The sequence below is a fragment of the Papio anubis genome, unplaced genomic scaffold, assembly GCF_008728515.1.
Source record: "Papio anubis isolate 15944 unplaced genomic scaffold, Panubis1.0 scaffold202, whole genome shotgun sequence".
In the NCBI taxonomy this organism is placed as follows: Eukaryota; Metazoa; Chordata; class Mammalia; order Primates; family Cercopithecidae; genus Papio; species Papio anubis.
The window spans coordinates 48,404-63,117 of record NW_022162044.1 but is presented as its reverse complement, the minus strand read 5'-3'; the positions used below and the strand labels follow the sequence as shown (position 1 = coordinate 63,117).

Sequence of the window (14,714 nt, the reverse complement as noted above, 5' to 3'; positions counted from 1 at the left end):
ATATTATATATGATACTAATCATATCATTAGTATGATATGATTACATTTTTCATTATAAAGACTGTTTATTAATTTACATCAAATAAGAAACACTCCATGTAAGATTGACTTTTAACTGGAATTCAAAAATTTTTTTGATAATTCTTTCAGAAAAGTGCATATACAGAGAGCTATGTTTTTCAAAGGCTGATTACTTCTGATTGTCTCATTAAAATGCCTTGAAACTATGTAAAGACTTAAAAAAAAAAATAGTGTATTTACTCACCGGTTGGCCAGGATCTCCATCTTCACCCTTGTCACCACCAACACCATCTTGACCCTATAAGAGGAAATAAAATATGAAGCAAGATGTATCTCAGTATCAATAAACCACACTACTTATCAGGAAAAAGGTATGTTAGGCCACCCCTTGAGAAAAATTATCAGATGGACAACTAAAATCACTATATTCTTTTATCCTTTTTAAAAAAGATTGTGGTACCTCTCACTCTCCCTACAAAATTTTGTAAAACTGCTACTATTAATATATCAAATTTAAAATCCAGCATGCTCTTTATATAAGGAAGAAAGAAGATGTCATTAGTATACAATGCCAGTGAATTCTTTCACCATGAACAAATATGGTATAGTTTGAAATAGGATTTATATTATAGAATAGAAACAGAAAACAAAGATCCTGTAACTTTGAAATAACAATAATGATACTACTCAGATAATTTGTTTTTACAACCCATCAAAGACTAGGAACCTAATCCAACTGTTGCACCTACGTTGCACGAAGAGCTTAATCACTCAATGTTGGTGAAACAGTCTCCAACTATATGGATTTTCCTGCATTTGCAATTACTTTTTATGTTTTCTTTTTCTTTCTGTTTTTGGGAGTTCACTTGGTAATTAGATTTTTTCTTTATTAACAATACAGAAACTGGAAACATTCCCACCAAAATAATTTCTTAATTTTTCCCTGATACTTACTGCAGGGCCAGGTTCCCCAGGAGGACCAGGATCTCCAGGAAAACCAACAGGGCCCTAGAATGACGTTTTGAAAGAAAAAGAAATAAATGAAAAATAAATTTTTATAAAGTTATGACATTCTGGAGGTTAAGAGGTTAAAATCATGGCAAAACCTGCTGAGAATATTTCTCTTCTCCCGCCAAAAATATTCTGAAGAATTAATTCAATTGAGAATGCTTATGAATATATGAAATGATGAAAAGTCAGATTTACCAACTACGGTCCAGAGCCTCAGGATTTCTAATTTTTCTAAGAAAAGCTCCAAGGTGAGTTTGGCATAAATGCCACATTAGAGGGGATTAAACTCACTTACCGGGTTACCCTTAGGGCCATCATCACCTGGTGGCCCCTTGGCACCAGGAGGTCCAGCAGCTCCAGGTGGACCAGCTTCTCCTTTCTCTCCTCTTTCTCCTTTGGGACCCTATGCAATGTTTTTTTTTTTTTTTTTTTTTTAAGAAAAAAAAAAAAAGAAGGAAAGAAGAGTTATCTTACAAATTTTGCATAAAAGTTTATTAATCTTGGCACATTGGGCCAGATAATTTTTTTTTTTTTAAGACAGAGTCTCACTTTGTCGCCAGGTTGGAGTGTAGTGGCACAATCTGAGCTCACTGCAACCTCTGCCTCCCGAGTTCAAGAGATTCTCCTGCCTCAACCTCCCTAGTAGCTGGGACTACAGGCATGTGCTACCATGCCCAGCTAATTTTTGTACTTTTTAGTAGAGACGGGGTTTCACCATGTTGGGCCAGACAATTTTTGCTGTGGAGATCTGTTCTCTGCCCTTTAAGAAGTCCAGTGGTATCCCTGGCCTTTACTAACTGGGTACCAACCCTCCACGTTTGAAGACCAAAAGTGTCTCCAGATATTGTCAAATATTTCCTGGTGGGCAAATTTACTCCTGGTTTAAGCTAATTAGAATAATATAGTCCTAATACGATTGATACATGTTTATTTAAGGCAGCAGGACTTTTTTGCTTATTCCTTTTATGGACAGTTCATCAAAGGGAATGTATACAGTAAACAGCCCATAGTTTTAATGTTCTAACTTCAGCAAATATGATCTTTTTTTCAATTTGTTTATGAATCCACATATGCAGAGGACATCCAAAGTTATTAAGCAAGGTTTTATATTTGTGATTATCCCTAACGGGTTGGAAAGGGAAAGTAAAAAGTTGAATCACAGCTAAGAGTTAAGTTACATGTTTGTAATGCTGTAAAAGAAATTCTCATACCAAAAATACACTGTGTTAGCAATAACACAGTACTTACGCCTACGCCTGCTTCCCCAGGAGGTCCTGGGTTTCCTGCTTCTCCAGGTTCACCCTATATAGAGAAGATGAAATTAGTATTAGAATACAGACATGATATTCTACATTTGTAAAATTCAAATGTTATCATATAATTTTAGATTGGCCTTTTTATATATTATTTAAAAGGCATTGAAAAACTTTAATAACAGAAATAACTTTTTCTATTAGTGACTCCAGTGCTTTTATTTCTCAGGTAAGTAGGCAGAAATACATAGGCTTGATGCTATAGTTCTCACTGGTTAGTTAATAGTCAGCATATTAATCCAGATTACCACAAAACCATCACCAGACATGCATGTTTCCTAAAATATTATGTATTTGCACTGTGTCAATATTCAAATTACAATCAAGTTTATTGAGTGAACAATTTCAAATTGTTTGCTAAAATACAAATTTATTTCTCTTAACTACAACAAATTAACAGATGACTTGATGGTACATATGTTGATATTTTATAGGATTTGTTTAGTAGGAATCTAAAGAACTTAGAGGAAAGACAATAATTATAATATATGTAAAGGTTCTTAGACATTAATTAAAACTGCTCCATTTGAGTATACACATAAATGTGATAGCCTTTATTATCTCCCTGTTTAGATATGAATGGCTTTTTTTCTAGCCCAGTGGACTAATAAATAAATCTCTTTAACTAGTAGGTTTTACCTATGAAAGTCTGTTGCTAATGCCTCATACTTTAAAATGCACAAAAAATATAACATCTTGTTCAAGTAATCATTTAAGTAAAACAGTACATTCATTTACCATGTTTCCACTCAAAATTAGTCACACTAGTGGTCTTCGCAATTGTGAGGTGGTAATTGTTCTTTTAAATTGAAAAAGAAGTGAGGCCTATATTTCCCTTACTTTTTAACTCTAATATTTCCAATATTCCTGACACAAATCCACTGTTCTTAAGTAAATGTGTCATATTACATACAAACACAATTTCAGGGCAGAGACTATTTTTGTGTACATAGTTTCTTACTCTGAGAACATACACATATTTTAAATTCTTAAATTGCCCACTTAATGGTGGAGATATCAAGTACTTTTCAAGAGTTTATTATTAGTAGTGTGATGTGTACATTACTTCATCTCTCAAGATGAACAGCAAATACTTCCAGAATTTTTGGATAAATCTTACAAGAAAAATATTGCATTTATATTATTTATAAAGACAGGTATCATTCATCTATCTCAGTATAATGGAATGATATGTTAGTGATATTTCCAAGAGCTAATATTCATATCTTAAAAATGAAGCAAGTACTTTGGCATTGAAATCAATTGTAAAATGTCCATATTAAAATATTTATTTAGAAATATGATAAATCTATTGAGCATGTACATTGTACATGTCATTTTTCATATAAATAGAAAAAAATCCTAAAATTCACATGAACTCACAAAAAGAGCCTTATTGACAAAGCAATCTTAAGCAAAAAGAACAAAACTGGAGGCATCACACTGCATATTTACAGCAAACTAATCTTTGACAAAGTTGACAAAAACAAAAAGGAAAAGATCCTGTTTTCAATAAATGGTGCTGAGAAATCTGATTTGCCTTAAGCAGAATTAAACTAGACTCCTATCTCTTACCATATACAAAAACCAACTGAAGAAGGATTCAAGAATTTAAACATAAGACCTGAAACTATAAAAATACTAAAATAAAACATAGGCAAAACTCTTCTGCACATTGGTCTAGGCAAATAATTCATGACTTAAGACCTCAAAAGCACAGGCAAAAGAAACCCCCAAACTAGACAAATGAGATTTAATTAAACTAAAAACCTTCCACACAGCAAAAGAAATAACCAAAACGTTTTCTTATGTACCACATTAATTCACGGTAACATCACAGAAAGTTAGAACTACAGAAGAAATAGTTGAAATATTTTTAGTAACCCTCTGTAAGTTTTGTTGTTCTCTTTTCATTCTTATCAACTATAAAGTTAAATTTATGGATATTGTGAAAAGATTATTTTCTTTTTATTAAATGAGTGAAATGATATGCAGTGAAAAGATAGGTTTAAATAATCTTAGAATTTAAGTATGTGCTTTCTAGTGATAAATGCTTGAGGTGATAAAAAAATTAAAACATTAGAAAAATTTAAAAAGTATGAGCTTTTTACTACAAAGTCTCTTCATTTTAAGAAAAATATATTAATATTCATTTGTCCAAAATATAAGAAAACTACCATTTTGGATGTTAGATCCAAGTGTGCACATTGTAAAATGACAATTAGTTAAAATGAAATTTATAATTTAACTAAAATGTTTTATTTAAAATATTTTAAGGAAGGTGGAACAAAATCACAAGTCAATAAACCATGGCAATAAGACTAATATTATATAAATTAAGTCTATATATCTAGTATCGCAATGCTACACACCATTCTGAAGAATAATATTTAATATAAGTTTTATGATAGAGCACTGGTATATGAAGGAGATGTTAGGTTATGAAGTCATCATTACTTATTGTGTAACTATTTACCTCATTACATAACACAGGTATTTAGGTACATATCCTTTTAGAAAAAACAACAAATTACTCTGTATGTACAAAGTTATAAAATATGTATAAACCTTAAGAAAATATCCTGACATATTTCCAAGTATTGACAAAATTACTGAAGTGCCAAAGCTACTTATAGCAATTATACAGTACATGAAGAACAGGTTAAATATATTTAAACAAAATGCAACATGACTAAAATATACTTTTTTTATTCTTCATTGTCAGTGACTGGAAATAAATTTTTCAATATAGAAATGGGTATACATTCAGCCAGAATCAAAGCTGATGTTAGAAATTTGTAATCTATTAGAAATTATATTATCCTTGATTAAAAAACAACAACAAAAAAACGAAGGTTAGAATTCTGCTTCTATCCTGTTCTCTGTCACATTAAAAAAATGCAAAAGAAAGGAGCAAAATTAAAACTGTTTTTTATTGTAACACATTTTGACTCGGATTGATTCAAAACGATTCAGATTGACTGAATTATTCTCATAAGAGTCAAAGTTGGCAAAGTATTACTATAATATACATAGGCTTTAAATTAAATGGAAACAATGTGGAAGGAAGTTTCTCAGAACTCTAAACATCTGGCATTCATGCCTATTTTCAAGAGTATCACTGAAATAATGACAGCTTTCCCTCTGCATTCAAAATCTTTAGGAAACAAGTCAGTAAAAGCTAGTAATCCTAGAGACTAGCTCCCACAACAATTGAGTCAGCATTAGAGCCGAAAGGAGATGATGCAAAGAGAAGAGGAAAAGGTGTGTGCCTTGGGGTCTTTTGTCTACCATGATGATATCCTCAGAGACCAGTAGTCTCCCATAGGAACCTGAGCACCATGAAAAATGTTTTCTAGGACAACTGAATGGAATAAAAAATGTGTTTTCAATTTCAACACCAACTACCGGAACAGTTTCAACACACAACTTTAAATATAAGAATATTAAAAAAAGGCAGTCAATCAAAGAATGCAGTAAGAATTAGATAATGAGTTAAAAATTATCTTAATCAAATAACATTGATTATAATTAAAATACTAGAATACAAGCGTTGAGCTGAAGTAAACATCAAAATATAGTAACATAATCTAATCATATTATATTTTTTCTGAGAATTAAATGCTTTAATTAAAAGAAATCAATTTAAGTATAATATAAAATATATGAAAAAACTTGAGACCAAGAAGGGAATCATTTTTAAGAATAGGGTAAGTCTACACTACGGATATCCTTTAATAACTAGCAAATTAAGGAAATCTTTAGTGTTTTCACTGCATAATATGTGATGTTATAAATATAATTCTTTCCTTTCTGAAAATGGGTAGTTTATTTTTTAAAACAAGCAAATACCAATAATTTTCTTGAAAATTCTATTAACAAGTGAGCATGAATGCTTAAACAAGAAATCAATGGATCATTTTGACATTTTTATAAAAGGAAGAGCAGATTTTTTAAACAAAATCATGTTCACAAGAAAAAAAAAAAAAGCTATTCTGAGCCCAGATATTGTGGCTCATGCCAACTATTTTGAAAAGTGACAAAGATAGGTCAGAGTATTAGTAATGAAAATATAACTCAAAATGTAACAAAATGAATGATTAATTCCTTTGCTGTTTGAAAGATTCCTTTTTCCCTTTAAGTCAGTTACATCAACCAATCTCTTCTATTTTGAGTACTGAGTATGACTAGACATTCGTGGACTGCAGTGTATCCTAGCTTAGTCACCTTCTAAGGAAAAACTTTGATGAAATTACAGGAATCCTCTAGGGCTCAGCTTTCTCAGCTTATAAATGTAGATAATAATGACACCATAATTATGAGGTTCCTGCTTAGATTAAAGAAAATAATATCTGTACTCATTCAATATAATAACTGGCAATCAAAATATATTTCAAAATCATGTTAACTTTAGTTTTTGAAACTACTAGATGATATGTGAATCATATAACTATGTAAAAGGCTTAGAAACACTCATACTAGAAGCACTTAAACTACTACCCAATATTATTAAAGTTCTTAATTAATGCTGTTTCAAACTGTGTGTCACTAATAGATTTACCTTTTCTCCAACACCACCAACTGAACCAACAGATCCTGGGGGTCCTTGTGGTCCCTGCAGTGTAGAAAAAGGAATGCAATTATCCATATTCTTATTAAAATAATGCATTTGTAAACATGTATCTAGTTGTTCTCAAAAAAGAGAGAAATAGATGCATGAGTATTCTTAGTCATTTAAAGAATGAGACTAAATGATACTTAATAGAGTTGTCAAATTTGCTGGATAGCAAATAATTTAATATATTACACTGATTTTCAAATTCACTATAATTTTGAAGATAAAGCAGGAGACTTTCACACTCTGGTTCATTCCTGAAGCATAATTTCAATCTCTTTGCCAACAGAATAGTTAGATTGGTTTTAGGCAGTGATTTCGTAGTGAATCAAAATTATGATCCTGGTTAAGAATTACATAATCCAGGCAAGAAACAAACCCCTTATAACATCTTTTAGCTTTTAAATTACCTAAGAAGAATTAAAATCTACAAACTCTTTTAGTTCCTCCATTTCTAGTCTATTTTTTTTCTCAGTTCTGGCCTGCCAGAATTTAAAGCAGGTATTAAAGAAGAATGAAGAAAATGAAGACCAGAGACATGAAGAAAACATAGATTTCATTGTGAAAAGTTGGCCAGAAGGAAAAATACTGTCAAAGTCATAGATCCGTTAATGGTAACAGTAAGATAAATATGGCATTATATTTCAAAATCTTATAACACTAAAATAATTTTTAAGCTTGGAAAATATCATCTTTATACAATTAAAACATTTTACATGATAAAGGGTGCATGTGCTGCTGTAACGTTATATAGACTGAAAATACAAAATGCAAAGCTTTTAGATGAAAGGCAGTGTTAACAAGGGCATAAGAGTTATCATATGCAAGGCACAGTTTAAGTATGTTGGTTTGAATATGGTATTATAATTACCATGATGTGGTAATTATAATATACACAACATTATAACATTTCACAGTCACAGTAAATATATATTGAATGGAAAATGTGTACCTATGTTATATTTACCATGATTTGGTCACTATAAATTCCATTTATTGTGTTACATAATGAAGTGGAGTGAATAGGTGACCCTTGAGTTCTTAACCACTTAATATTAAACAATAGTGTGATTATCTGCATTATAACTCACAGAGAGCACCTGCTATAAAATAACAATATCTATATAACTTCAAAGTAATTAACATATATTTCAGAGTTCTTACGTCAGCTCCATTGGGACCCTGAGGGCCTCTTGGGCCTGGAGGACCAGGTGGACCCTATAAGAGAGAAATATTGAGGTTTACAAAGACCAAATTCAAATGTGTTTCCAACATTTTCATATTATGACTAAAAAACTAAAAGAAGTTTAAGCCTGTAAAAACTATAGTTAGTGAAGCATATCAGGGTTATAAGTCATCCCTGATGGATACAACATCATGTTAGCAAATGAGCCTTTACACATAGCTATGAGGAAATCAGGATTTCAGGAGAAATAATTTGATTAGAAAATGGGTCAAGAAAGTCTATTGCTACTGTCTGGTATAATATGTTCACAATATAATTAGATATATTTCATTCTAGAATATGTTACAACATAAAGAGAATGTAAAGTTGGAAAAAGAAATGGTGCTTGAGTAGATTTAGAATGCATTAACTCAATAGAAGTATTTTTTGTGGATACGTATTTTTAGCTTTTTCTATGTCAACTCCTAGGTTCTATATGCTAGAATTAGAAATAAGAATAATTATTTAATTTCATTGTAAAACAAAGATTCTTTCTCCAGACAGTGCAGTCAAATTAACTTGGAACACTTTATATAAAATACTGATGACAGAACCTCCTACCTCAAGGTTGTGATTGAAATAGTCTATAGCAAGTGTGTTTCACTGCACATTAGTGCATTTCACAGGACATTAGTATTTTTAAAAGATTTCAGTTTATTCTAATGCCATGGTTGAAAAGCTTTTCTGTTATTATCTATTACTATGTAATCAGGAATAATATATCAATGATTCACAGAACCATGGTAACCATATCTGGAAAGTATCTGATACCGCTTGGAACTATTAACCAGTTATTTGAATCAGCAAAGTTTTTTTAGGCATTTCTTATATCTAATTTTATTAATGATGATACAGATCATTTCAAAGAATATAATAGATTTGAGTGTAATTCCTAAGGAGAATAAAACCTAACAGACAAGTGTTAAAATTTCAAAATGTGTATTCTGAAGGAAGTGAAAACTGGGGGCAATGTTGAAGGAAAGGGACACTTAAGACATGCAGTCATCACATTTCATTATGGATTTCAATTACCTTTGCTAATTATTTTCTTATCTAAGGTAGTGTTACATAAACAATTATATGCATTTCAAATTTTCAATTCAGGTCTTAGAGAGCCAGAATCAATAAATGCAAATAATTATAAGTCACAGCATTCTAATTAAGACATAATTGCTTATTAAGAATTTATTTCAAAGTACAGTTAATTTTTGATTCTGTATAAATTGCTAATTATCTAAATCTTGAGTGAATATCACCTATTCTTTACCTGCTCCAAATAAAAATCCTGAGCTACAGACTAAGAAATAACTAAAGCATGGCAGTTGTTTACATACACCTCAATAATATATACATAGTAATGAAAGAACACATAATAATTTACAAAGCAGTGACTGCCATACATCTGACACATACCCATCAAACATCAAAAAATAAAAACTTACCATGGGACCAACATCCCCATTTTCACCTTTTTCACCAGGTGGGCCTGGCAGACCCTAAGAAAATATAATAGAAAAATAATAAAAATCACTCAAGTATTTAAAAAGACACGTTTGATCAATTTCTAAGATAAAATCAAGTATAAAGTTCAATAAGTACATGGAAATGAAGATTCAGATACTAACATCTGTTAAAATACCTACTATACGAGTGTTGACCACATGTAATAAAATCTTACACCTACATTTACAAATAACATTTATTTTTTGTATAATATTATATTGTTTATTTTTAGTTACAATAACTAAATATATAATTTGATCTGGGAATTTATGAATGCCCAACCATTTGCTCAGTCCTGTACAAATAATATACAGAACTTCTCTGGTACAGATTTCTGGAAACTCTTGGCCCAAAATATTTTAGAACACGAGGTTTTTATAGTTAGGTACCAGTTTGGTAAAATAAATATTCTAATATATTTCAAAGGTTATAAATATCTTCTGAATTCTTGAAACTGTTAATTCAATTTCTGAATCTCACAAATCATTGAGCTCATGAAACCTACTATATTATACTTTTAAAAACTCTTTCGGGTCGGGAGCGGTGGCTCACGCCTGTAATCCCAGCATGTTGGGAGGCTGAGGCGGGCGGATCACGAGGTCAGGAGATTGAGACCATCCTGGCTAACACCAGTGAAACCCCATCTCGACTAAAAATACAGGAAAAAAAAAAAAAATAGCCGGGCGTAGTGTCAGGCACCTGTAGTCCCAGCTACTAGGGAGGATGAGACAGGAGAATGCTGTGAACCCGGGAGGCAGAACTTGCAGTGAGCCGAGATTGTGCCACTGCACTCCAGCCTGGGCGACAGGACAAAAAAAAAAAAAAAAAAAAATATTTCAAATCTATTTCCATTGTATTCAATTGCACTGTAACTGCTATTTAGGAGAAGCTCTGTGTTATGGTATAAAGGAAGACAGAAAGATTGCACTCAAATTTCTATTTCTTTATGGAAAAATCTATCTATTTCTTTATGGAAAAATTATTCTACTTCTTGACTACTTACTTGATCATTCCAAGAATTATTCCAAAAAAGAATTATTCCATGAAGATTATTTTTATTTCCTCTTTCATGTCACAACAATACTTGGTAAGTACATCAATTTTACATTTATAAATTTTCTTATGTCACTTTTGTGTATATTTACAGTCATGAACTACTTTGGGGCACGCATTCATCAGTGATCTTTTAGGTGTCAACTGTTTAGGAACTAGCAGAGGAGCAATCAAAAATTAAAATGTTTGTTGAATGAATGAATTCTAAGAAAATAACCTAACAAGGATAGCTACATTCAATAAAATATTTCTTGCTAATAGTAACTATGATAGTAAAAATTCTGTCATTCCAGAAGTTTAATCTTAGAAAAAAGAACTAAAGAAATTCAATTATATAAAGTAGTGGAATGTTATGTGACTATTAATGTGATACTAATACTCTAAACATGAATAATATATACAGTAAATAAAAAATAAAAATGAATATGGATGGTATAACTTTAACTGTAAAATATGTATCTAGAATAGGCATGCTAATTATCAGAAATAGCAAACATAGTAATCATTTCTAATATTGTAGGATTATGGATTTTTTTCATTTTTTAATGTTTTAAGAGTATAATTATATATTAATACATCTCACATATGCAATACATAATTTTTAATGTTTATATAATAATATTTTAGGTGTAATCTATTTTAGACAAAAAAATATAAACCATGTAAAAGTTCTAAATAACTGCTAGTACTTTAGTGATATTACTGACTTCTTGACACTGCACTGCAATTGCTGAATATTATTTGACTATGAGCTACTGTGAAAAATACATTTTACTTAATGCTCCCTAACCATGCACATGTAAAGTAGCTGAAACATGAGTTTCAAAAAGCAGTACTTAGCCTTTTGCGCACAGATGATAGCCTTTGATATTTTCATTCTATTTTACTTTATTCTGTTCTATTTAATTTTTTAATGTTGGTAATGTACAAAATTGTTTTTATAACCTACTATATCCACGTGATTTTCAGTTTTTAAAGAGGGTACTTTACTGGATGTATTTATATATTTGTTTAATTGTGGCATATATTCATTTTTATAAAGAAATCTTAGTTACGAATTTGTAACAAAAAATATGTACCAGAATTTCATTTATTTTTTCTCAAATGTCAGTAAGATGTCTAAGAAAAGAGACTGCTATATGTACTCCCCAAACTGTTACTATCATCTGATGATTGTTTCTAGAATTATAAGTGAAGTTTCTCGAAGAAAAAGACAGGTAGTATTTCTCAGATCCTATTGACCTAAAAATTACTTGTAGGTGATTGCAAAAAATTTTAGGTTCTAAGTCAGTCTATTTCAGAAATTCAAATTCTTAATTTGATGAAACACATAAACTTAAATTCTTAAACATGCATGCATATTTTAACACAGTTGAAATAAATATTTCACTTTAACACCATTTTCTTAAATAGTACATACCACAACTTAAACATAATTAAGTTTCCAAAAACACAATAAATTAAAAATCACATTCCTTATTTTCTATCCTGGTTTTCACACCCTTTAGGATAGGGTTCATCTAATTTAGTATCCCCAAATTAAAAGGTATGTCAATATTAGTTCACAGTTTTATTTTTATTACAAACTCAGTTGTACATTTTCATCTTTTTAATGCATATAATTATTCCAATTAATTCAATAAAAATATCACAATAGAAAAAAAATTATTTCTTTTTAATTAAGTTAGATCATAGTTTATATTGATTAAGACAGAAAATTATCATTATTACAATCAGTGGAGACATAATGAGTCAAAATCTCTTGTTGCATGGAACTAAACACGCTGAAAGGCACTCTAGGGTTAATCAGTTCTCATGAAATGTCCTACCTTTCTCCAAGGAGGTAATTTATGCATAGAGAGTTTCTGTTTCAAGGTCTGTCAATTTAAAATCATTGCCACTTAAATGATGAGTCGAAAATGAAGTTAGACCAAGAACGCACACTCTCTCTCCCTCCATATATATGTATGTGTGTATATCCTTCATATGCAGATGATAGTAAACATCAAATTGAAAAATCCAGACATTTAATCTGAATGTTAGGTTATTTTATGTCTATTATAATTGCTAATATCTATTCTGCCATGAAGACTCAATTAAAGGAGGCAGATGCAATTGTGAACATGTTAATTACATTAGCATCATCCAATTTCCTGATTTAAAGAAGTAGCTGTGGGAAAATATAATCACAATTGTAATGAATTGATTTCTTGAGTCACCCTCATCAAAAAGCACATTTCTTACTTTGTGGAAATGAAGATGATAATTGTATTGAATATTTTATAAATATAATCTACAAGACACCTTCTTTAATCATGAGAACTGTTTCTAAATTACCGTTTTATAAGATTCAGACTAATTAGTCAAATGCAAAAAAAGAAAATAAATATCCATTGGCAATCTAATTTTAATGTCCTGCTGTTTTCAAATACGTGTGCTTCTTACACATATTGATATGTGGTACTTATCACTGTTTATGTATAATTGTCTAACAAGTATAACTGAGTTAAACATGACAAGTATGAAAGTAAAATTTTTTCACTTTCCAAGTTTAAAAAGAATTATTTTGACCTTAAAATAAAATGAGACAATTAAAAAATCATGTTATCTGATAAATATCCATTGAGTGTTTTAACAGTAATAGTTCATTATACTGTGTTTATAATGTAATTTGTGTAATTATGCATATAATAAGCTATCTAATATCAAAAAACAGTAATTGTATAATTATATTTATAAAAATAAAGATATAAACTGTTTATATAAATTCAATTTACATATACTTTTCTACAACTTCACAAATTTCTAGGTTCAGTGAACTAGATGACTTAATTTACCATTTCTAATACTAATAATATACCATAAGTTATCCTCATGAGGTTCCTCAATATCATTTAAGACAAAATGTTACAACCTTTGCGTGGATCACTAGGAAGAGATAGAATAAGCAAGAGGAAGAAAAAAGCTCAATGCCTCCAAAGTTCGTAGGAAGCAGTGAACATCACGTGCAAAGTAAAAAACAACCTAGAATAGAAGATGTCCGCTCTGGAACATTTTGTCTAAGAGTCCAATTGTAAGATATATTTGAACAGAATTCTCTCAGCCTTTAGTGTTCTACAATTTAATACTTCTTTTCCTGGATATGCTTCATAAAGTTTAAATTATAATTTTAAAATAATAATAATTTATCTTAAATGATCGACTGTTAATTTGTTTACCTATTATTGTTTAACATGTGCTGTTGGCAGTTGCTATTGGCAGGATCCCATTTCTTTGAGAAATGCTTCTAATTTTTTTTAGCCATCTTGAAAGTAAGAGTCATAGGTCGAATTTCTCCAGGGATCCATCCCTGTCTCCCTAGGAATTTGTGTGCCTCCTATTGCTATCAGTCTGAAATACTAACTTATCTTCTTATGAGTCGTATGAAAGAACCCTAATACCTTACTTTTAAGTATCAGACTTAGGTAAAGCTGTAGTTCATTTTCCAAACAAAATAGGAGTGAAGAAAGGAGGTGTAATAATTAAAGTGGGGCTAAAAATACTCCAGAATTAGGAACCAGCCCTGATACACGTTCAGGAGAATTAATCAAACATGATAACAAGGATTTCAAGTTCAGTTACACATTTAAATAAAATAATCTTTATGAATAAACATTATTCTCAAGTTCTTATGTAGAACAAAGAAAAAAAATATTTTGTTTTACATCCATCAGAAAGCCTGGTGAGAAGTAGGTAGAAATGATGGAGTAAACAATGACAGGGGCATCTTACCTGAAGACCTATTGGACCAGGAGGTCCAGGGAAGCCTCTGGCACCCTCATCACCTTTTTGCCCAAACATCCCCTGCTGTCCTCTAGGACCTGGTTCACCATCACCTCCCTAGAGAAGAGAAAGAAAAATTGTCCCAAACTAGAAAAAAATCATTATTATATGGGTCATTACAAAAAATGTGACCATTTCCAATTTAACCAA

General features: G+C 30.6%; 1 protein-coding gene across 1 annotated transcript in view; it reads right to left on the bottom strand.

The window, feature by feature from the left end:
- Positions 1–14,714, bottom strand: part of LOC116272796 (collagen alpha-1(XI) chain-like) — a gene marked incomplete at its 5' end in the record, with an annotated part of 95,191 nt that overhangs the window by 36,066 nt on the left and 44,411 nt on the right. Inside the window, 8 exons of the mRNA XM_031661612.1 lie at positions 267–320; positions 977–1,030; positions 1,329–1,436; positions 2,282–2,335; positions 6,908–6,961; positions 8,126–8,179; positions 9,629–9,682; positions 14,514–14,621. Of these exons, the coding sequence (XP_031517472.1) occupies positions 267–320; positions 977–1,030; positions 1,329–1,436; positions 2,282–2,335; positions 6,908–6,961; positions 8,126–8,179; positions 9,629–9,682; positions 14,514–14,621 (540 nt within the window). The remainder of the gene's footprint in view (positions 1–266; positions 321–976; positions 1,031–1,328; positions 1,437–2,281; positions 2,336–6,907; positions 6,962–8,125; positions 8,180–9,628; positions 9,683–14,513; positions 14,622–14,714) is intronic.